The 21926-nt window shown below is 45.5% G+C and overlaps 1 protein-coding gene across 4 annotated transcripts in view; it reads left to right on the top strand.

Moving 5' to 3' along the window:
• TNC (tenascin C) overlaps positions 1-21926 on the top strand; it is a 101307-nt gene that overhangs the window by 25431 nt on the left and 53950 nt on the right. For all 4 annotated transcript variants that reach the window (XM_068974350.1, XM_068974351.1, XM_068974349.1 and 1 more), the window contains exons 2-10: positions 4890-5483; positions 8724-10133; positions 11380-11643; positions 12791-12906; positions 13962-14118; positions 17514-17783; positions 18528-18713; positions 18955-19044; positions 20576-20839. In XM_068974350.1, the coding sequence (XP_068830451.1) occupies positions 5027-5483; positions 8724-10133; positions 11380-11643; positions 12791-12906; positions 13962-14118; positions 17514-17783; positions 18528-18713; positions 18955-19044; positions 20576-20839 (3214 nt within the window). In that variant the 5' untranslated portion in view covers positions 4890-5026. The remainder of the gene's footprint in view (positions 1-4889; positions 5484-8723; positions 10134-11379; positions 11644-12790; positions 12907-13961; positions 14119-17513; positions 17784-18527; positions 18714-18954; positions 19045-20575; positions 20840-21926) is intronic.

The following is a 21926-nucleotide window of genomic DNA, read 5'->3' as shown; positions in this document are numbered from 1 at the left end:
ACATAGTCAGAGTGGTTCCTGGGCAAGTTATCTCTGGTTGGATTTGAGAAGAATCTCATGGAGCACTTGGCGCTGTAACGTATGCAGAAAGAAAAAGAAAAAACACCCAGTACTGCAAGTGTAGGAGGCGGACAGGATGATAACCTGAGGCAAGATCTATGTCTTTTCAGATTCAAGGACAATAGCCATAAAGATCACATATGTATCCAGGTACATATACTTGTACCTGGATATGTTTGAATATAGAAGGTATGAAATTGGTGCACATACATACTTGTTTATGTTACTGAAAAGGAGTCATCTTCTCTAGTCTCCTGGCACCATATGTGAGGTACACACAATTGTATTATAATAATATAGGAGACTTAACAACTATCCTAACTTTCTTAGACTTTCTTTGACCTCTCTAAGCTTCAGTTTCCTCATTTGTACTATGGGCTTAATATTACCAACCAGACTTCTAACTAGAACTGGTGAATAGAACTTCCTACAGTGATGGAATTGGTCCTTAGCCACATTGTCTGATATCATGGCCACTCATCACACTGCTATTAAGCACTTGAAATGTGAGTAGAGCCACTGAGGATGGCATTTTCAGTTGTATTTGATTTTAATAACCACTTGTGGCTAGTGACCTCCATACTGAACAGTGCAGCTCCAGACCAATGAATTAAAAGAATTTTCTTCCTCTTAACCCTTTTCTCTCATGAATAAATCTTTAAGGTGCTTTTGTTGTTGTTGTTGTTGTTGTTGTCATAATTCTCCAGATGAATCATGCTTAAGAAGTTAACAAGAAAGGAGGCATCTAAAGAATCATCAGCACAATCACAACAGTTAATCTGGCTCTAACATTTTCTTTTAATGAAAATAGAAAGCAGAGTATGGTCCACATGTACATTTTTCTGCATTTAGCATATGTGCCAAGACAGGTTACAGAGCATGGCAACATGCACGTCTTGGATAGAGCACTTTGTCCTGGATATGGACCCCAAGAATCTGTGTACTGAGCCAGTACAAAGGCTGTGTGTCTTCCTGAAGCCCTCCTTGGCAAACAGCTCCTTTAGTCTTTAGGCCGTAGAAGACAGAACATAGATGACTTGATGGATGGGAGACAGACGAGAGTTTTAGGTGCAGGCTGAGACATAGACGTGGGCGTGGGTGTAGAAGCAGACATAAAGGTGAAAGTGTGGGTGTTGTGGATGGAAAGACAGAGACACCATCTCCCAAGACACATTCTCCTGGGAGTTCTGAGAAAGAGCCTCACTTCACTGCAGAACCCATCCTTGCTTAAAAAACAAAAACAAAACAAAAGCAGACTTACGTATGCCAAGATAGGATTTTCAATAGTTGGGAAAAAGAAAATCCTGGAAAAAATGGTCACTGAAGTCCATATTTTTCACTACAAAAGCTCTCACTCCTGCCAGAGCCTATCCTGTCCCTTCTACGCACAGTGTCTCACAGCATCTCACACAGACTCCACAGCAGCCCCACAAGAACGCCCATAGCATGTTATTGATGACATGATTCTGGCTTGAATTATGGCTAATAGTTTGTCCAAGGAAGTGGTTGAACAATGACTCGAACTCAAGACAATTTGTCTGTATATCTGTGCTCTTCAACACTCTTCATTTTATATACCAGTGACTTGGAGTTTGCTATATTATCCAAAGCCCTTTCTATCGGGTAATTCCAATTAGAAATGTATTTCAAGTCCTTTCTCTACATCTGCATCTCTCTTCCTGCTGCACTTATGGACACAGCGGGAGAAGGAAAGGATGGGGTGAACTGAGAAAGTAGCATTGCCATATATACACTATCATGTATAAAATAGAGAGCTAATGGGAAGCTGCTGTATAACACAGGGATCCCAGCCTGGTGCTCTATGATGACCTCGCGTGGTGGGAGTCAGTCTCAAGAGGGAGTGGACACACACACGCAGACACACACATATATAGTTACGATTATTACTGATTTGTGTTGTTGTATGCAGAAACTAATGCAACACTGTAAAACAGTTATCCTCCAATTTAAAAAAATTTAGAAAAAGAAATGTATTTCTCCTATTGTGCTGAAATTTGCCTTCTTATAACCAATCCTCCTCTCCACCTGCAGTGTACACATATATTGGTGCTTGTTCTGTCCTTTGAGGCCACAGAGGACAAGCCAGCTCCTGGTTCTCCAGGGTTTATACAGAGTAATCCTGTTCCTCTCCACCTTGGCTTTCTCAACTACAGAATAAATATGCACAGGTCTGCGTTCTTTCCTCCTGCGAGATCTCTTCCAGACCTTCCATCACCTGATCACTTCCTAGGAAGATAAGAAGTGCTTCTGCTTGTGCTTTCTAAAGACTCATTCTCTGATTTTAAAAGCCCTACTATCAGAACATGATCCTTCATGTCTAACTTATATGTAACAAACTGTAGCCTAAAGTAATTTTCCCCAGGTCTGTCCTCAGAGAAGACATGAATCAGTCAGCTATCTGTATGAGAATATTTTACATTTTTAAAGGTTGTTATTTGCTTTGAATGTTTGCTTCTCTGGTGTAAATATTTCCAGTTCTAGTAAATTTATCTTCATACGGTTTACCCCCTTACACATCAGTGATTTCTGCAGCTCCTCTTTGATCTAGATCCAAGTTGCTGCTGGGCTTAGGACTGGATTCAATGAGGAGGTTGAACTGAAGCAAAAGCAGGCTATTAGCTTGGACTCATGCTAGGTTTTGTTTCTCAGAGTACAAAAAAAATAGCAGCTACTTTTTAATGTGTGCCTCCATACCTTTTTGGGTGTTTTCTGTGCCGATCTTTAATTCATAATTCCCTCTGGAAGGATTTTGATCCCTCATTGTACAAGTGAGGTCATGGTTTAGAGAGGATTAATAGCTTGCCCGGCTTCCTAGGTGGCGCTAGTGGTAAAGAACCCGCCCTCCAGTGCACGAGAACTAAGAGACGCAGGTTCAGTCCCTGAGTCGGGAAGATCCCCTGGAGAAGGAAATGGCAACCCACTCCAATACTCTTGCCTGGAGAATTCCATGGACAGAGGAGCCTGGTGGGCTATGATCCATAGGGTCTCAAACAGTAGGACACGACTGGAGCGACTTAGGATGGACGGACAGGTAGTTTGCCCAAGTCATAGAGTTAATGAGTGGCATTTGTACTCTGGTATGTCTAGTTCCAAAGGCTAGACATTTTCCACCATGTTGAAGGTATAATGAGTCTTTGAAGTGCAAAAATATCCCCCTGCCCTCAGACCACCAAGAGCCAATGTGGGAAATCCACAACCCTCAAGAATCACATTTCCTTCCTCCAAACAGTAGAGCCTTTGGCTGTGCCAGTGCGTGTCTCTTACATACAGAGTGAGAAATCCTCACTCAACCCATGCTCCGGTCAGTGTTTCCCGAGATCCGAGACCCGTTGCCTTTAAGTCTCAACCAGTGATTCTAACAGCCTTTTAGATGGAAATTTAAGTCGTTTAGCAACACACACAAAAGTCTTGGGTGAAAGTCCAAAAGCATTTCAAACTTGGCCCGTGGCCCTTCCTCAAAAAAAAAAAAGTGAAGAATTGATGGGAAGAGGGTGAGAAAGAAGGACTCTGGAAGGCTAAGAGAGTTCAAACAATTGTAATAGAATACCCAATCAATAAATATTTGTCCAGTAAACAACTAAGATGGGCTATGGTAGCTTGAAAGAAGACAACTTGCCAAGTTCTCCTCTTCATAATAATTTTCATCCAGTGCGCTTGCCTACATCAAAGATCCACAAATTCTTCTTAGGAACCTAATTTGAATAATAAAGCATACTGACGGCCACCTTCTCTCGGTGTCCTCATATGGCCTTTCCTCTGTGCACAAGACAGAAAAGCCAAGTCAGAGAGAAATGTGGAGCCTCTTCTATAAGGACACCAATACTGTCATCAGATTAGGATGCAGCCCTCATGACCTTCGGTTAACCTTGATTACCTCCCTAAGAGCCTTATCTCCAAATATACTCACACTGAGGGTTGAGGCTTCAATCATGAGTTTGAGGGGAGGGGAAGAAAAAACACTAAGTAAGAATAGTTTAAGTACTTGTTGATTACAGAAGACAGCAAGGGCTCATGGATACCTTTTCTGAGTCATCTCTTGCCCTTGGTCATAGCTTGGATAACTGGTCCTGGAACGTTCTGTCAGGTTCTTCTAAAAACCTGATATTTTAAAGTTTTAGAAATAAAAGGAAGAGAAACTAAAGTTCAAAGATATAGAATATTGCTTCAACCGTCACATTACAAGTAAGATGTTAAGCTGGAATAAAAACTCAGTTTGCCTTCTAAAGTCTTGCATTTTAACCTTTGCTTCCCACAGCAGGGGCAAAGCAGCAGATGGGGTTAATTTCAGATTGGAGAGTCAATAATGAAGGGAAAAATTCTTCAACATCTATGGGACTGTGACCTTCATATCACTCAGTGTGCTCACTCAGCAAATATTGAAGGGATTCAGGAATATATGAATGAATTCCTTAATGTTTTCACTTACATCGTTACTTTGATCTGATATTATGATCTTCACTGTACAGAAGTAAAATAAGACAAATGAAAGGTATATAACTTACCCAAAGGCCCAGAGTTAGGGCTTAGATCCAAACCACATCTGATCTGTCTTATTCCAAAGTTTTGTCCTTTCTCCTGTCTCCTTATATTTCCAAATACTGAATTGTGAGTGAAATCATTCCTTCATGATTGCAAAATTCTTTTAGTGACCATTTTATGACCACACTTCAGCACATACTGAAGGAATAAAAGGAGATCTTCAAATACAGGAAACAGAACATCAAAATTAACTAAGAACTGCAGATATTCAACAGATTCAAATAGCAATAGACACTAACAAGCGTTGGCTTTCCTTTGTTTACTCGTAGGAGAGAACTCCTTCAAGAAGGTCAGGAACAACTGATTTGGATTCTGCTCTCTGCTTCCGAATCCCCAATTCTACCTAAGAGTGAGATACCCTAGGACCACAAGCACCCTGAGACATTCAGCCAAACTCACCTCCACCATGGGGGTCATGACTCAGCTATGGGCAGGCCTCTTCCTAGCTCTGCTTGCCCTTCCGGCCGAAGGTGGCGTCCTCAAGAAAGTCATCCGGCACAAGCGACAGAGTGGAGTGAATGTCACCCTGCCAGAGGAAAACCAGCCAGTGGTGTTTAATCACGTCTACAATATCAAGCTGCCCGTGGGGTCCCAGTGTTCAGTGGGTCTGGAATCTGCCAGCGGGGAGAAAGACTTGGCCCCACCATCAGAGCCCCAGGAAAGCTTCCAGGAGCATACAGTGGATGGGGAAAACCAGATCGTCTTCACTCACCGCATCAACATCCCCCGCCGGGCCTGTGGCTGTGCAGCTGCTCCTGATGTCAAGGAGCTTCTGAGCAGACTGGAGGAGCTGGAGAACCTGGTGTCTTCCCTGCGGGAACAGTGCACCTCGGGAGCGGGCTGCTGCCTCCAGTCTGCTGAAGGTAGGAGCTGGTGACGGGTCCAGCCCCTCACTCTATGGATGGAGCCAGGCAGGATCCATCAGTTGTTTCTAGAGTGGGTTCCCTGGGGAACCAACCTCAGAAGGTGTTCATTCAAAAGAGATTTAATGGACAAACGACTATGGAGAATGTAACCATATCTAGTAGGTTCTTGGAGAGTCACGGTGACAAATGTTTCAGAGGAATTTTCAGGCCTCTGAGAGATCTTGCTTTGAAAAACCCTATCTTACTTTTAAGTACTAGTTTCTAAAACCAGGGCTTCCCTGGTGTCTCAGCTGGTAAAGAATCTGCCTGCAAGGCCGGAGACCTGGATTTGATCCCTGGGTTGGGAAGATCCCCTGGAGAAGGGAAAGGCTATCCACTCCAGTATTCTGGCCTGGAGAATTCCATGGACTGTATAGTCCATGGGGTCGCAAAGAGTCAGACATGACTGAGCGACTTTCACTTCACTTCTAAAACTTCTTTGACAATGACATCTGCTCATTCCATACTCTGAAACCCTAATAATGTATTTTGAAATCCCTCACCCAAAGATCATTCTCTGAAAGGTAGTAATGTACCCCCATCACCCTGTTGTATAAATAAGGAAACTAAGGCCAAAAAGGAAGTTGGGATTCCCCAAGGTCCTGACATAAGTGGCCAAGTTAGGACTTAAATGATAGTATTCCATACCCTGGTGTTCTCACAAAGTTACAGCCTACAGTGATATAAAATTTGGGGGAAATAGGAAAAACACGTTCCAGTCCAAAGGCAACAATGATGATGATCACATGTGAACTAAGCCCTTTATGTATTGGGCTGGCTTGTAGCCTACAGAAAACCCAAATGAACTTTTTGGCCAATCCAACACCATGCACTATAATTCACTGTCTCATTTAATCCTCCCAACAACCCTTTGAGATAAAGTTTAATACCCCCATTCTATAGATCTAAGAAACAAGACTCAAAAAAGTTAAGCAACTGGCACAAGAAGACACAAAGAGTGATAAGAAACAGGAGCTTTGGAGGTGCCTGTGTTTCTCCAGAACTCTGCCTGTCTCTAGGTACATCTTTTTTTTAAGGACTTTTGCCACTTGGGAAGTTTGTCTTCATTTCCATTCCCTAAAGTTGATAGAAATACACGGGTTTCAACAAGGCTAAATCAGAGGTGAAAATATCTATTTCTGCCACTCATAAAACAAACAAACAAAAAATACTAGAAAGTATTTTACAGATTATTCCAAGAGCAGCTCCAATCAAGAGCAACCTGAATCATCATAAATTGAGGCTACTGTAACTGCGTGGACACCAGGCCCTTCTGCAGTGGCCGGGGCAACTTCAGCACTGAAGGCTGTGGCTACATGTGGGAACCTGACGGGAAAGGCTAATCATCATAAAAATAAACCCTAATCATCATAAATTGAGAGTACTGTAGGACATCCTTTAGGTTTCCAAGGCAAAAAAAAAGTTTATGTACAAATTAGTTCATCTTCCACTTCTTTCAACCCCTAGTAAAATGCAGAGGGGATTTACAGAATAGGCCTAATAGAACCCAAAGGAATGGCTTAAAAAACTCATTAATGCAGTGCTATCCGTTAGAACTATGAGCCACTTATGTAATTAATCATAACTTTTCCAGTAGTCATACTAATTAAATGAAAAAGGAACAGGTAAAATGCTTTTAATCATTCATCCAATATAAGTAAATAATCTTTCAGCTTGGAAACTATACAAAAATTATTAATGGATATTTTACATTCTTTTCTTGTATGCTCTCTTTGAAACCCAGAGTGTTTGCAGTTCACATTTAGAGCACATCAAAATTCAGGCTAGCCACAGTTTAATGGTTTAGAGGCCAAACGTGTCTAACAGCTACCACACTAGATGACATAGTTTTAGAGTCTCACTTTTCAAGCCAACGTTTTTCTTAAAATTGACTTCCTTCCTGCTGTCAGGAAGGAGATACAGTGTATTAAGGCAACTGTATTTAGATGCAGATAAAACGGAGCAAGTTTTGTTTGTTTCTTTCCCTTGATTGCATGGAGGCCACACCTGCCACCGCTGCAACTTAAGCCAAGACATTATGGAAAAAGATGGCTGCACATGAGCTTTGTGGGGGCTGCTGCTGCTGCTGCTGCTGCTGCTGCTAAGTCGCATCAGTGGTGTCCGGCTCTGTGTGACCCCACAGACGGCAGCCCACCAGGCTCCCCCGTCCCTGGGATTCTGAGTCTAATGGAAAGTTGTCCTAGCAGAATTAGAAAGCCACTCCTTAGCTGCCTCATTTCAGTTACTGAAAATTTAGAAAACTTTGGTCGCATAAGCACCTATACCGACTTAAGTCAACCAAGACCCTCTGCAAGAGGAAATCAGAATCAGCACAATGGTGGGTCCTTAATGTCCTCATTTAACCCAATCGACCCCAGGTGAGTGGGCCATGGGTCCCACCTGACCGACGAAGAAGCTGAGCTCCAGAGTGTCTAAGTCATTTTGCAAATGCAGCACAGTTATTGAGTCAAGGCATCAGAACTGAGTTCAGTTCAACAGTTATTTCTTGGTGAAACACTTATTTTCTTACATGGCTAACCTCGGCTAACTATGGGAGAAGTAAAAACACAGCCCAGCAAGATGCGTTCCACAGGCAATGGTTCGTAACCCTTGGAGTCCCAGGAATACCTGAAAATTTGATGAAAATGAGTCTCCTCCCCAGGGATGGAAACACACACACACGTATACCCACAGTTTCAGGGAGTATAGCGTAAGAATGCCTACCTAGTGTCATTGGTTGTGAAAGTGTTAGTCACTCAGTCATGTCCAACTCTTTGCAACCCTATGGACTGTAGCCTACCAGGCTCCTCTGTCCATGGAATTCTCCAGGCCAGAATACTGGAGAGGCTTGCCATTCCCTTTCTCCAGGGGATCTTCCTGACCCAGGGATCGAACCCAGGTCTCCTGCATTGCAGGCAGCTCCTTTACCAGCTGAGCCACCAGGGAAGCCCAAAGTGGAAGACCAGCCCAATGTGGGGCTCCAACCTATGACCCTGAGATTAAGAGTGGCATGCTCTAACAGACTGAGCTAGCCAGGCAGCCTCACCAGATTTCACACAATAAGCAATTGATTTTCAAGCCAGACGGGGCCTGAGAGGCCACCTTGCTCTAACGGAATTTAAATCTGGGTTTTGTGGGTAGAAGCCAAGAAAGCAAGCTGCCCCTGCTCAGAGAGAGACTCTATTCTCTTCCCTGCAGGCCGCGTGGACACCAGGCCCTTCTGCAGCGGCCGGGGCAACTTCAGCACGGAAGGCTGCGGTTGCGTGTGCGAACCCGGCTGGAAAGGCCCCAACTGCTCTGAGCCCGAGTGCCCGGGGAACTGTCACCTGCGCGGCCAGTGTCTGGACGGCCAGTGCGTGTGTGATGAGGGCTTCACCGGCGAGGACTGCGGCCTGCTGGCCTGTCCCAGCGACTGCAACGACCAGGGCAAGTGCGTGGACGGGGCCTGCGTCTGCTTCGAAGGCTACTCTGGGCTCGACTGCAGCCAGGAGGCATGCCCGGTGTCCTGCAGTGAGGAGCACGGCCGCTGCGTGGACGGCCGCTGCGTGTGCCAGGAGGGCTTCGCGGGAGAGGACTGCAGGGAGCCCCTGTGTCTGCACAACTGCCACGGCCACGGGCGCTGTGTGGAGAATGAGTGCGTGTGCGACGAGGGCTTCACGGGCGAGGACTGCGGGGAACTCGTCTGCCCCAACGACTGCTTCGACCGTGGCCGCTGCCTCAACGGCACCTGCTCCTGCGACGAGGGCTTCACGGGTGAGGACTGCGGCCAGCTGGCCTGTCCCCACGCCTGCCACGGCCGCGGCCGCTGTGACGAGGGCCAGTGTGTGTGCGACGAGGGCTTTGCGGGCCCGGACTGCAGCGAGCGGCGCTGCCCCTCTGACTGCCATGAGCGCGGCCGCTGCGTGGACGGGCGTTGCGAGTGCAACGACGGCTTCACAGGCGCAGACTGCGGAGAGCTGCGGTGTCCCCGCGACTGCAGCGGCCACGGGCGCTGCGTGAACGGGCAGTGCGTGTGCGACGAGGGCCACACCGGCGAGGACTGCGCACAGCGGCGGTGCCCTTCTGACTGCCACGGCCGTGGGCGCTGCGTGGACGGGCGCTGTGAGTGCCAGCCCGGCTTCCAGGGTGACGACTGCGGCGAAATGAGCTGCCCGCACGACTGCCACCAGCACGGGCGCTGCGTGAACGGCATGTGTGTGTGTGACGATGCCTACACGGGCGAGGACTGTCGCGAGCTCCGCTGCCCCCGGGACTGCAGCCAGCGCGGCCGCTGTGTGGACGGGCGCTGCGTGTGCGAGGATGGCTTCACCGGCCCCGACTGCGCAGACCTCGCCTGTCCCGGCGACTGCCACGGCCGCGGGCGCTGTGTGGACGGCCAGTGCGTGTGCCTCGAGGGCTTCACCGGGCCTGACTGCGCACAGCGCAGGTGTCCCGGCGACTGTCATGGCCAGGGCCGCTGCGTGGACGGCCAGTGCGTGTGCCACGAGGGCTTCACCGGACCCGACTGTGCACAGCGCTCCTGTCCCAACGACTGCAGCAACTGGGGGCAGTGCGTCTCTGGCCGCTGCATTTGCAATGAGGGATACACCGGGGAAGACTGCTCCCAGGGTGAGTAGCAGCCTCCAGCGAACTGGCGTCAGGGGTTGGCATGTGCTGGAGATCTCTGTGTTACACTAAACACACACACACACACACACACACACACGCAAGCACAAGCACATGCACATGCTCTCTGAAGGAGCCCTGGTCTCTCACCTGTTTCAGAGCTTCCTATTTGGGGGTCAGAGGCTCAGAGAGGTTCTGGAATTGTCCCAAGGACACACAGCTTATAGATCACACAGCTGGTGCCTGAATCTGGGTAATTCCTCCATGCTGAGTTTCACAACTGGTGCCCAAGATAAGGTAGATGAAACGATTACCTCCCTTTTGCTAAACATCAACCTTCTTTCCTACTCTACACACTGACATGTAAAACTGACACGCCATCATAAACTAAATCCCTCTATTTGGATGGAGTTAAAATTCAACTCAATTGAATGGACAGTGAGATTACATAAACAAACTGGTTTAAATGCATGCTCAGCTAAAGATCAGTGTTGATCACCTAGGAAGCAGACTTGACTCTTAAATCATCTTTTTGTTGCTGTCCTTGATCCCAAGGACTCTGAGTGCCTTAGAGGAGCATTAGCCCAGCAGTTAGCACAGGGCATTTATTCAAGTGAAGAGAAACACACAAAGACCAATAATGTTCATGTTTAATGAGGGTCTTTGTACTTCCCTTATCTACCATATATACTTGTAATGGAGAATTTCAGCTTGATTAAAGCCATCCGCGCATAAGAATAATCATGGAGCTCTGTGTTTGACATGGCCAAGCCAGGGATGCCTGTATGGAAGGAACACCAGTCTGGCAGGGAGGAGAAGGGAATTCCAAATCTGGTGAGTAAGTGAAGTCGAGCAAGTCCCACTCACCTCTAAGAAAAGGAAAGAGTTGGACTAGATGAGCCTAAAACACCCTTCAGGGGCTAAGGATATATGGCTTGAAGTTCAGAGCAGAAAGCCAAGCTCAGGCTGCACTTTCTCCGGCAGGTGGCCCGAATCTGAACTAAGGTCCAAGGAATAGAAACAAGTTGAAAGCCACACTGCAGACCTGGAACTTGACCCTGAAGGCAAGGGGTGGCCCCCAAAAGTTTTGAAGATCAGACACAGTAGGCTGGACCTGTCTCTTCCACTGCCAATCACAGAGGCCTCAAATCTTCTAAAATGCAGACTCATCAAGTACACCCCTGCTGTTACCCATAGAGTGTGTTACTGACACCATCTGACCCAAGCTGTCCTTCCTTATCCCTGACAGTGTCCCCTCCCAAAGACCTCATCGTGACAGAAGTGACGGAAGAGACCGTAAACCTGGCCTGGGACAATGAAATGCGGGTCACGGAGTACCTCATCGTGTACACCCCCACCCACGAGGATGGCCTGGAAATGCAGTTCCGGGTCCCTGGAGACCAGACGTCCGCCACCATCCGGGAGCTGGAGCCAGGCGTGGAGTACTTTATCCGCGTGTTCGCCATCCTGGAGAACAAGAAGAGCATTCCAGTCAGCGCCAGGGTGGCCACATGTGAGTGCACAGAACCCCTCTTGGCAGTCTCAACTGCCTCCTGCCTGTCCAGTGCATAACCCACCCCCACCGGCATGTCTTACTGCCTCACCTTTGCCCCACAGGTCAATGGCTGACTTCATACAGTTACGCCAGCTAAAACTCTGGAATCCAGTGACGTCCACTGAATTAAAAAAGAAGTTAAAATATAGTTGATTTACAAAGTTAATTTCTGCCATATGGCAAAGTGATTCAGCTACACACACACACACACACACACACACACACATATATATATATATATATATATATATATACATTTTCCTACAGCTTACTGAATATTTTTAAAGACACTCCTCACATGCTAACTCATATAACTCACAATAACCCTGTGAGACAGGAGCTATTGTTAACCCATTTTACAGATGAGGAAACTGAGACCCCCAAATGGTTAAGCCTCTTGTTCCAAACCAAACAGTTAATAAGTGGTCGAGATGGAATTTGAACCCTGGCAGTCTTAAGTACTCTGTTCTACTATTACTTTTCTGTGGAACTCACTGTAGAAATATTTAAAATATTCAAAAGTGGAAACATTAAGTTTCAAGTTATTCTTCCTTTAAGAGTTCAGCATCAGAAAAATTACCTCCACTCTTAAAAAGCAAGTTGTGGTTAGAAATTGGTCCTTTTTTGCTTCATAAGAATAACCTTGGCTGCTTTTTATTAAACTTGTGCTTCAGGCCAGGAACCATGGCCAGCAGTCATTGTGGAATACATCATTTAGTCTCAAAACATTCCCCAGGGGCCGGCATACTTACCCTCCTTCTTTTGGGTGAAGAAACTAAGGTTCAGGGCATTGTGCTCAACTCAACCAAGCACACAAAAGTTGTAATGATCGAGCTTATGATCATTACATATGATCAGCCAATATGTCTGATTCTAAAGTCTATGCTCATATTAAGGTTAAGCATATGCAATTGTAAATATTCAATCATATGGCTGACCCTTATATTAATTTTCATGATGCCTCAAAGTCAACAGCATCCCAGAAGAACCCTTAAAAAGACTCCAGCTCTGACTATCAGCCCCGTGGGGTTTGGTGGAATGATGTCTGTCCTTCCCCATCACACATGGACTCATTCTTACTTCCTCTCTGTGCTCTTCCTGACAGACCTGCCTACACCTGAAGGTCTAAAATTCAAGTCCATCAAGGAGACATCTGTGGAAGTGGAGTGGGATCCTCTGGACATCGCTTTTGAAACATGGGAGGTCATCTTCCGGAATATGGTAAGGAGCACAGAAGAGGAGTGGGAACCAGAAAGGTGCTCATGGGGCTTTGCAGACTTTTCCATCAACTTCGCTTCCTTGGCTTTGGGTAGGGGACAAAGCTCTAATTAAAAGGGCTTCCCAGGTGGCACAGTAGTAAAGAATCTTCCTGCGAATGCAGGAGACACAAGAGATGTGGGTTCTATCTCTGGGTCTGGAAGGTTCCCCGGAGAAGGAAAGGCAACCCATTCCAGTGTTCTTGCCTGGGATATACTGTAGACAGAGGAGCCAGGTGGGCAACTGTCCATGAGGTTGCAAAGAGTTAGACATGACTAAGCACACAGACACTCAAGGCTCTAATTAAACCCTGCATATTTGCATATATTTCACTTGATTTTAAGAAATCAAAAAGCATGGCATTTAGGACTGAGTGCCTAGACAAATAGATGGCAAGTCATCTCTAGGTTCTGATTGCCTGTTACAGTCTTGCAAATCTCCACTCAGAGGCAATAATGTGTATATAATAATGGTATATGTAGTAACTGATTCTATAGAGCAGAAACTAACGCAACATTGTAAATCAACTATACTCCAATAATGTTTTAAACAAAGAAAATTAAATGGTCTCTGTCTCAAATGCCTCCAGGCATATCTGAGATTGAGCATCCTTTCTCTCTGTGCCTAAAAGCACATATGAGATAGGAAAGTGGGTCCCTGAGTTCAAAGCCAGGCCCTGCCACTTACAACTATGTGACGATGGGACAATCACCTGACTTTTAGGATGCCAGTTCCTTCACCTATGAAAGGAAGGGTTGATTTCGTGGCTCCAGGGTGCCTGTGCTTCTCACACCTCTCAGTTTTCTTGAGTGTCAAAGGGGTGAATAGAGAGGTCTATGGGAGGGTGTCTTTATCATCTCTCTATCCTCAGCACCCACCACACTGATCAGATGCTCAGTAAGTGCCTAGTGGACAGATGGAAGAAGGAAAGAGGAAAGAGGGAACACAAAATGAATGAATCACATAAACGAAGGGTCTGGCATTGCCTTAGGTCTTACAAAGGTGCCTCTCTATTTCAGAATAAAGACGATGAGGGAGAGATCACCAAGAGCCTGCGGAGGCCAGAGACCACGTACCGGCAAACTGGCCTGGCTCCTGGGCAGGAGTATGAGATATCCTTGCACATCGTGAAAAACAATACCCGGGGCCCTGGCCTGAAGAGAGTGACAACTACCCGTGAGTATTACCTTTAACACCACTGTAAATTTGTCGTACTGCAAAGCACCTCTAGTTGATAGCATGCTCTCCTACAGACCAGCAGTGTCAATTCACCTTTGCTCCCTAAAAAACAAGCTCCAAACTTAGTAGCTTAAAACGATTGCACGTTTGTGATCGGGGGTTGGACAATCTTCCTGTTCTCCACTGGACTCACTTAAAGCATCTGTGTGGGCTGGGGGACGGTTGACCTGGCATGGCCTCAGCCAGGATGGTGTCCTTCTGCCCCACACAGTCCCCCAGCCTCCCACAGGCTAGCCTGGACCTGGCCTCACAGCAGCTGAGCAAGTTCACAACCAGCACTGGGTCACTTCCACCAAAGCAAATCTCAGGGCCAGTCCACATGGAAAGGGTTGGGAAACAGACCCATCTCTTTATGAGAGATGCTTCAGTGTGACATTTCAAAGAGGGCACTGATACAGGAAAATACCTGAGGTTCTAGCAAATGAGCTACCACAACCATCCGATTTAATATTAGTAACCAGTCTTAATGAAAGAGGTAAGGCAAATATTAATGCTGTTCTTTTTCAAGAGTAGAAACTGAGGCTTAGAGAAACGGAATCAATTTAACTAACACCATGTGGTTAATCCTATCAGGGCAAGAATTTTTAAGCCCAGGTTTAGTTTTATGACTTTAACCCCATTACCAATAACATTGACTAGGCTCTGGATTATGTAGTGTTAATTCCATGTCTTCAACAGGAGGCTAAATAAAATGTAATTCAGTGCTAAAGATGTCAGAACTTCTTGGGGGTCGATGTGACACTGTTAGATCATTTGGTGGGCGGAATAAAAATCCTGAATTTGGAATTGTTCTACAGAGAAGCAAATTTTTATAAGTAAATAAATAAAATTATTTTGTGCTGACATTTGGGAAAATCTCTTTATCTTTTTCAAGATAGCATGTATGCCAACTGCTTAAGGAATTGACTCTTCTTGGCAGGGAGTGATTGGAAAATTTATATCTGTTTAATGACAAGAAAGAACATCTTGCATTTAAATATTTGCACATTTTGCTTAACTCAGATCCAACAATTCAATTCATAAGACTGTCTTTTTTTATAAGCAAGTGTTTTCCATCATCTTGACAACATCCCACTGTGGTAGGTAGAAGACGGGTACCAACAAGAAAAAAAATCATTAGATCACCAGAAAGGCATAGAAAAGATCAAACACACAGACAGTACACTGAAAATACAAAAGGCATTTCTTTCATCTGCCCTTTTCTTTTTAATCTGAATTTGGGGATTGGTTGCTTTATTTTCTTCTTCTTGCAGGACAAACACCCCAACATCTGAAGTTTCATAATCACATAAATACTAACACTGAGAGGTGGATTCTTACCTGTTTATTTTGCTGATACCTGATCTTTTTCCAGATTTAAAGAAAGTATCTTAATGTTTTCATTTTCAGCTCCTTCCCTCTCAGCTCTATACAGAGATTGTAAACAATCATTTTTGATATGTAAATGTTTTTGAGAGGTACTGACATTTAAGGAGAAGGAACATGGGTTTTGGATCCAAACAGTCCTGAGTTTGAATTCTAGCTTTAGGCAGATTCACTTCTTTAAGCCTCAGACTTACCATCTGGAAACTGGGTTCGTAGTATGTTCCCATGGCATAGTCATGAGAGTTAAGACTTAGAGTGACAAAGCGCTGTGTTTGGCACACAGGAACTCGAGACCGTGTTAATCTCCTGGATTGAAGGGATCCCAATCTAGGAGAAGATCTGTGTCCTTAATTGAATCTCTATCTCTTTAATGAAAGGGCTGTTAAGCAAGATAGTGGGTATGGCTTGGGTGTTTCCCAGCACCTCGAAGAACATAGAACATGAGCTTCACTGTTGAATTGCACATTGTTTTCATTATGCATTTTATAGTTTCATCGTCTGTGAGCTGAGACTTGTGGATCAACACCTAGGGTTCAAAAATAGACACTGCAGGTTTCTCACAATCAACTCTGAATTTTTCCTCCTTCTCATTCCCTTTATAAAACCAAGTTCCTTTCATTCAATATTGTTTTCTCATGAATGCTGAAAACACAAACCTATGTTTAAACCTAACTAGGCTTAAAAATGAAGAAAGAAACATTGACTAGATGCCTTAATGTCTTAATTTTAGGCTTGGTATGTTTTAATGGATTAAAATTTTCATATAATTAGAAAAAAGTTAAAACACAGATGACAAAGCCTGATGCTATGCTGTGGATTCAGAAAGGTCAAAGACCCACTCTCTGAATGAATGAATGACTATATAGATGGTATGATGCAGTTTGAATAAACAGAAGAGAAATCTGTTTTGGAATAGTTAGAAAAGTACAATATTCAGAAACTCTTCTTTTTTATTTTGATAAGAACACTTATGCTGAGCTCTATCCTCTTAATCCTGATGCTGGGAAAAATTGAGGGCAAGAGGAGAAGCGGATGACAGAGGATGGGATGGTTGGATGGCATCACCGACTCAAGGGAAACACGCTTTCAAGTGTGTAATACAGTATTGTCGACTAGAGGTACAATGGTGTACAACACATCTCTAGAAGTCAGTCATCCTGCAAACTGAGACTTTTTACCCATAGGGGAGGGAGTGTGTGTTTATCTGTTTGCAACAGGGTCAGAGAAGGGTTTGTGTTAGAAAGTGACATATAAGAGGGATTTTGAAGGATGACGAGGAGATTTCTAGGGAGAGGAGCAATCTCAGGAAGAAGAAACAGGGGAACCAAAAGTTCAGAGGCAGCAATACACTCTTGGAGGAGAGGTACGCTGTCGGAGCAGGAAGCACAAGGCTGGTGCGGCAGGAGGAAGACCGAGATGAGGACTCAGAGACTGACAAGGCTCGAGATAGCCATGACCTTCTTGCTTGAGTTATTTCCATCAAAGCTAACTTTCCATACATTATCAGTTTTCTGCTCCATCATTCTGATGGAGAAGTCACCAAGTAGGGAGTTTTGTCTCCCTAATTTAGGGAGAGACTGAGTCAGTGTTTCTCAAGTGAAACTCCCGCCGTATGTTTCTTCAGCTTACGGTAATGATGCTAGTCATCCTGATGATAGTAATCATGGCTGTCTGTCACATAACTACTATGTAGCAGGCTCTGTGCTGGATGCTTTGCACGCATTATTTCCATCAACATTTGAAAAACCAAACAAACAGACAAAACAAAATCTACAAGGCAGCAGTCATCCTCCCTACCTACAGCTTCTCAGATAGGAAACTGAGATTCCAAAATACAAAATAAGTCAACTGGCCAGTATACACCTAAATGTACACTCACGCACTTGGAAGACGGCAAGCCCCCTCACTGCTCAGCCCTTGGCACTGGCCCTGGTCTCTAAAACTGCTGTCTCCTCTGCCTGTCACAGGCTTGGACGCCCCCAGCCAGATCGAAGTGAAAGATGTCACCGACACCACCGCGCTGATCACTTGGTCCAAGCCCCTGGCCGAGATCGATAGCATCGAGCTCACGTATGGGGTCAAAGATGTGCCAGGAGATCGCACCAGCATCGATCTCACACACGAGGAGAACCAGTACTCCATTGGGAACTTGAAGCCGGACACCGAGTATGAGGTGGCCCTCATCTCCCGCAGGGTCGACATGTCCAGCAACCCCGCCAAAGAGACCTTCACAACAGGTAATGCGCCCCACTCCCGGCTGCTAACAGCCCCAGGAAAGGAAGGATCGCCAGACCCCTCCCCCTTTGCATGGCAGTGTGTCTCCCAAGCTTCTTTTACTATAGAAAAAAATGGAAAGAAGATTTTTATTTCAGAATACTATAGCGATTGATTGATTTTTCAAAGAAAAATAATTACTCCCAATAACCTTCTCAGGATAAAGAAAACTTTGCCTGCACAGAAGATGCTAGTCTGAGATTCTCAGACATTTTGGCTAAAATAAAATTCAAATAAATACTGTAATAGTAAAATGTAGTATACGGAAAGCATGCATGACAAAGATGCCTTCTAACCTCTTATACTAGGGTGCTATTTTCAAGGTACTGGAGTGTCAATCATTCGTTCACTAAATATTTTTTAAAGATCGGTAAGCTCTCTGTAAATCATTAAAAATCCAGTGATGAAGACAGCAAACCCGTTCTTCTAGTCAGAGAGCCAATTTGCAAGCTTTTGTATAGTTTTTATTAAGTACAAAATGACTGGCAAACATAAACGATTGAGGTATCACGGCGATTTAATAATGAAGAAGGTGTCCGATGTGTAGTATTTGTCCAGATGTGTGCTTCAGCTATTGAGCCAGAGGGGTGAGTGGGTCATTTCTCTCCAATGGCAGACGCCTTTCGCGTCTCACCATGAACTATCAAGGATTCCAGTCTCCTGTGCCTGGCGCTCTCAGTACCAGTGTCCTTTCCTTTCCCAAACAGGCCTGGATGCTCCCAGGAATCTCCGCCGCATCTCCCAGACAGACAACAGCATCACCCTGGAGTGGAGGAACGTCAAGGCGGCTGCCGACAGTTACAGAATTAAGTATGCACCCATCTCTGGAGGTGACCACGCGGAGGTAGAAGTCCCCAGGAGCCGACAGACTACAACCAGAACCACGCTCACAGGTGAGCTCCACATCCCCGACCCGACCGGCCCTGGGGCATATCCCCACCTGGCAACCCTCCAGAGAGAAAAGTAGCCAGCTCCCCATTGTCCCTCTCTCCCGGGCGTCAGTGAGACAGGCTGCGGAACAGTCCAGCCACGGAGAAATCGTAGCCTTCAGGGCCCAGCTCAGGGGCCTTTTTATGGTCCTCTGAAAGTTTGTCCAGTTTTGGACTGAATCTCAACCTGCTCGTTCTCTCCTAGGGCTGAGGCCAGGAACTGAATATGGGATTGGAGTGTCTGCTGTGAAGGGAGACAAGGAGAGTGACCCAGCCACCATCAATGCGGCCACAGGTGAGCTGACTTGGCTTCCCATCACCACGGGACAGGCACTAACAGACACAACCGGGGCCAGGAGGCAGGAAACCCACCTAAAGTGTAGATGCCCAGTGGGAAACAAGGCTTCTAGGATCACCCAGCCCAGATGCTCACATTCAAGAGGAGCATAAGGACCCGGGGTCCAATGCTGACCACTTATACATATCTTTTTTTAATCTTTTTATTTGGAGGTGATGGTACATTCACATGCACTCTAAGGAAGAATACAGAGAGATCTGTGCCCTTTGTCTAGTTCCTTCCAATGTAACATTTGTGTAACTTAAGAACACTATCACAACCAGGAAATTGACACTGATATAATCTATCAAGTTTATTCAGATTTCACTCGACTATGTGTGTGTATATTTAGTTCTGTGAACTTGGAACATGAACCTGGGCGAACTCCAGGAGATGGTAAGGGACAGGGAGGCCTGGCGTGCTGCAGTCCATGGGGTCTCAAAGGGTCGGATATGACTTAGTGACTGAATGACAACATTTAGTTCTATATAATTTATCACCTGTAGACTCTGAATCCACCACGTCAGTCAACAACCAATAATTGCATCACACTGACTCCTTCTTGCTATATTTTCCTATCACCATGATCACCACCCTCCCTCCACTTCACCTTAATCCTTGGCAGTCACTGATCTGGTCTTTGTCCAGTTTCAGGAATGCTACATAAAAGGAACCTTGTGGCACACAAACTTTAGAGACTGGCTTATTCACTCAGAATAATTCTCTTTAGCCACCAGGGAAGCCCCATAATTCTCAGCAAGAGTGTGAGAGAGTACGAAGGTCCCTCAATTGTGTCTGATTCTTTGTGATCCCATGAACTGTAACTGACTAGACTCCTCTGTCCATGGAATTTTCCAGGCAAGAATACTGGGGTGGGTTGCCATTTCCTTCTCTAGGGGATCTTTCTGACCCAGTGATTGAACCTGGATCTCCTGCATTAGAGGCAGATTCTTTACCATCTGAGCAACCAGGGAAAGAAAAGAAAGGAAAGTGAAGTCACTCAGTCGTGTCCGACTCTCTGCAACCCCATGGACTGTAGCCTACCAGGCTCGTTGGTCCTTGGGATTTTCCAGGCAAGAGTACTGGAATGGGTTTCCATTTCCTTCTCCAGGAGATCTTCCCAACCCAGGAACTGAGCCTGAGTTTCCCGCATTGTAGGCAGATGCTTTATCATCTGAGCCACCAGGGAAGCCCCACTAATTCTCTTTAGATCCATCCAAGTTGTGCCTTGTATCAGCAATCAGCTCCTTCTAAATGCTTTTGCGTATCATCTCATGGTATGCACATATCACTATAATATTTTTAATCTTCCCCAAACACAATGAGGTACTGTACAATGGCATTTCACACAGGTAAAAACTGGGACTCAGGTGAGATGCCTGAAGCCACACAGCTCTACAGCAGACTGTGGCCCACAGCCACCCGTCAGTCCCAGAAGCAGCCCTGCCCGGAAGCCTGAAGTGTGTCCAACTCTCTGTTTTCCTCCCAGAGTTGGACACACCCAAGGACCTTCGGGTTTCTGAACCTATGGAGACCAGCCTTACCCTCCTCTGGCGGACGCCGGTGGCCAAGTTTGACCGTTACCGCCTCAACTACAGTCTTCCCTCTGGCCAGCCGGTGGAGGTGCAGCTCCCCAGAGACACCACCTCCTACGTCCTGAGAGGCCTGGAACCTGGGCAGGAATACACCGTCCTGCTCACAGCAGAGAAAGGCAGACACAAGAGCAAGCCGGCACGGCTGCAGGCGTCCACAGGTGAGGTGGATGAGCTCTGAGCTCTCTCCAGACCCTCTGATGACCCTGAGGCTGGCAGACCCATCAGCCAGGTTGTCTTCAAATGAGAAGATCAGATGGGAAGACGAGGGACTTTCTCCACTCATGAGTCCTCTAAATGCCGTTTGAGTCACTTACACATCTTTTCCTCTTGTTCACTGACGTGTCCCTAGCAAAGTTCCCTAGCTGGACAATCAATAATGGCTTTTAAATATTTCTTCCTAGGAGAACTTAAAGCATGAGAGTTTGTGCTTGTCTTTGGTTCTTTTTATTTTAATTTCATGTATTCGTAGAAATGAATGTTATATTTTCGTCCTTGTTTTCCCCCTCTTTAGCACAATCCATTAACTTTTCATTTTATTTCTTTTCAAGTTGACCAAGAGGTTCAGAGCAGTTCTTTGGTTATGACCCATTAAATATTTTTATTCCAGGTCTTTTGCCCTCCTCTCAGGTTACCTGAAATGCTGTACACAGTCCTGTGAGCCTGTCACAGAGCCCTTCTCCTTTTGCTCTTACTCATTAAGTGATGAACTTTGTTTATCCATGACAGCTTAATCCTGACCTCCAGTATCCTTCCAGCCCAAGTATCCTGTTCTTTGTACCTGCCCCCATGTTTCTTCAATGGCTAAAGTGGAAAAAAAAAAAAATCAGTTCTTCTTTTATGAATATGCATATTTAATTTTGGCTCCCAAATAGTCAAGAGGTATAGGTGGAAAATGTTAATTCTTCAGAATGTGATAAAGGCTTAGTTTCAATCTAATTAGTATTTATTGAGAACCCATTGAATACATGGTATTATGCCGATATTTGAAGAAAAATTGATCATGGACTGAGCACTGTTATTTTGGCTCATGTGCTCCTGGTCTTAGTCTGTGGAGAAGACCAGGTAGTCAGAGTGTTAGATGAAACTCACCCAAGGAAAGGAAGTAATTGGGGTAATCAGGATAAGCCAGAGAAAGTGTCTTGACAGAGACACTATTCCAGCTGAATCTCCATAAGCAGAAAACGGGTTGCAGTGATGGGCATATTTGGAAATGCCTTGAAAAGTCTTAGTCATTTATAAATACTT

This window comes from Capricornis sumatraensis, chromosome 6 (genome assembly GCF_032405125.1).
Source record: "Capricornis sumatraensis isolate serow.1 chromosome 6, serow.2, whole genome shotgun sequence".
NCBI lineage: Eukaryota > Metazoa > Chordata > Mammalia > Artiodactyla > Bovidae > Capricornis > Capricornis sumatraensis.
The sequence above is the reverse complement of the archived record's forward strand: the minus strand, read 5'-3'. Positions and strand labels throughout refer to the sequence as shown.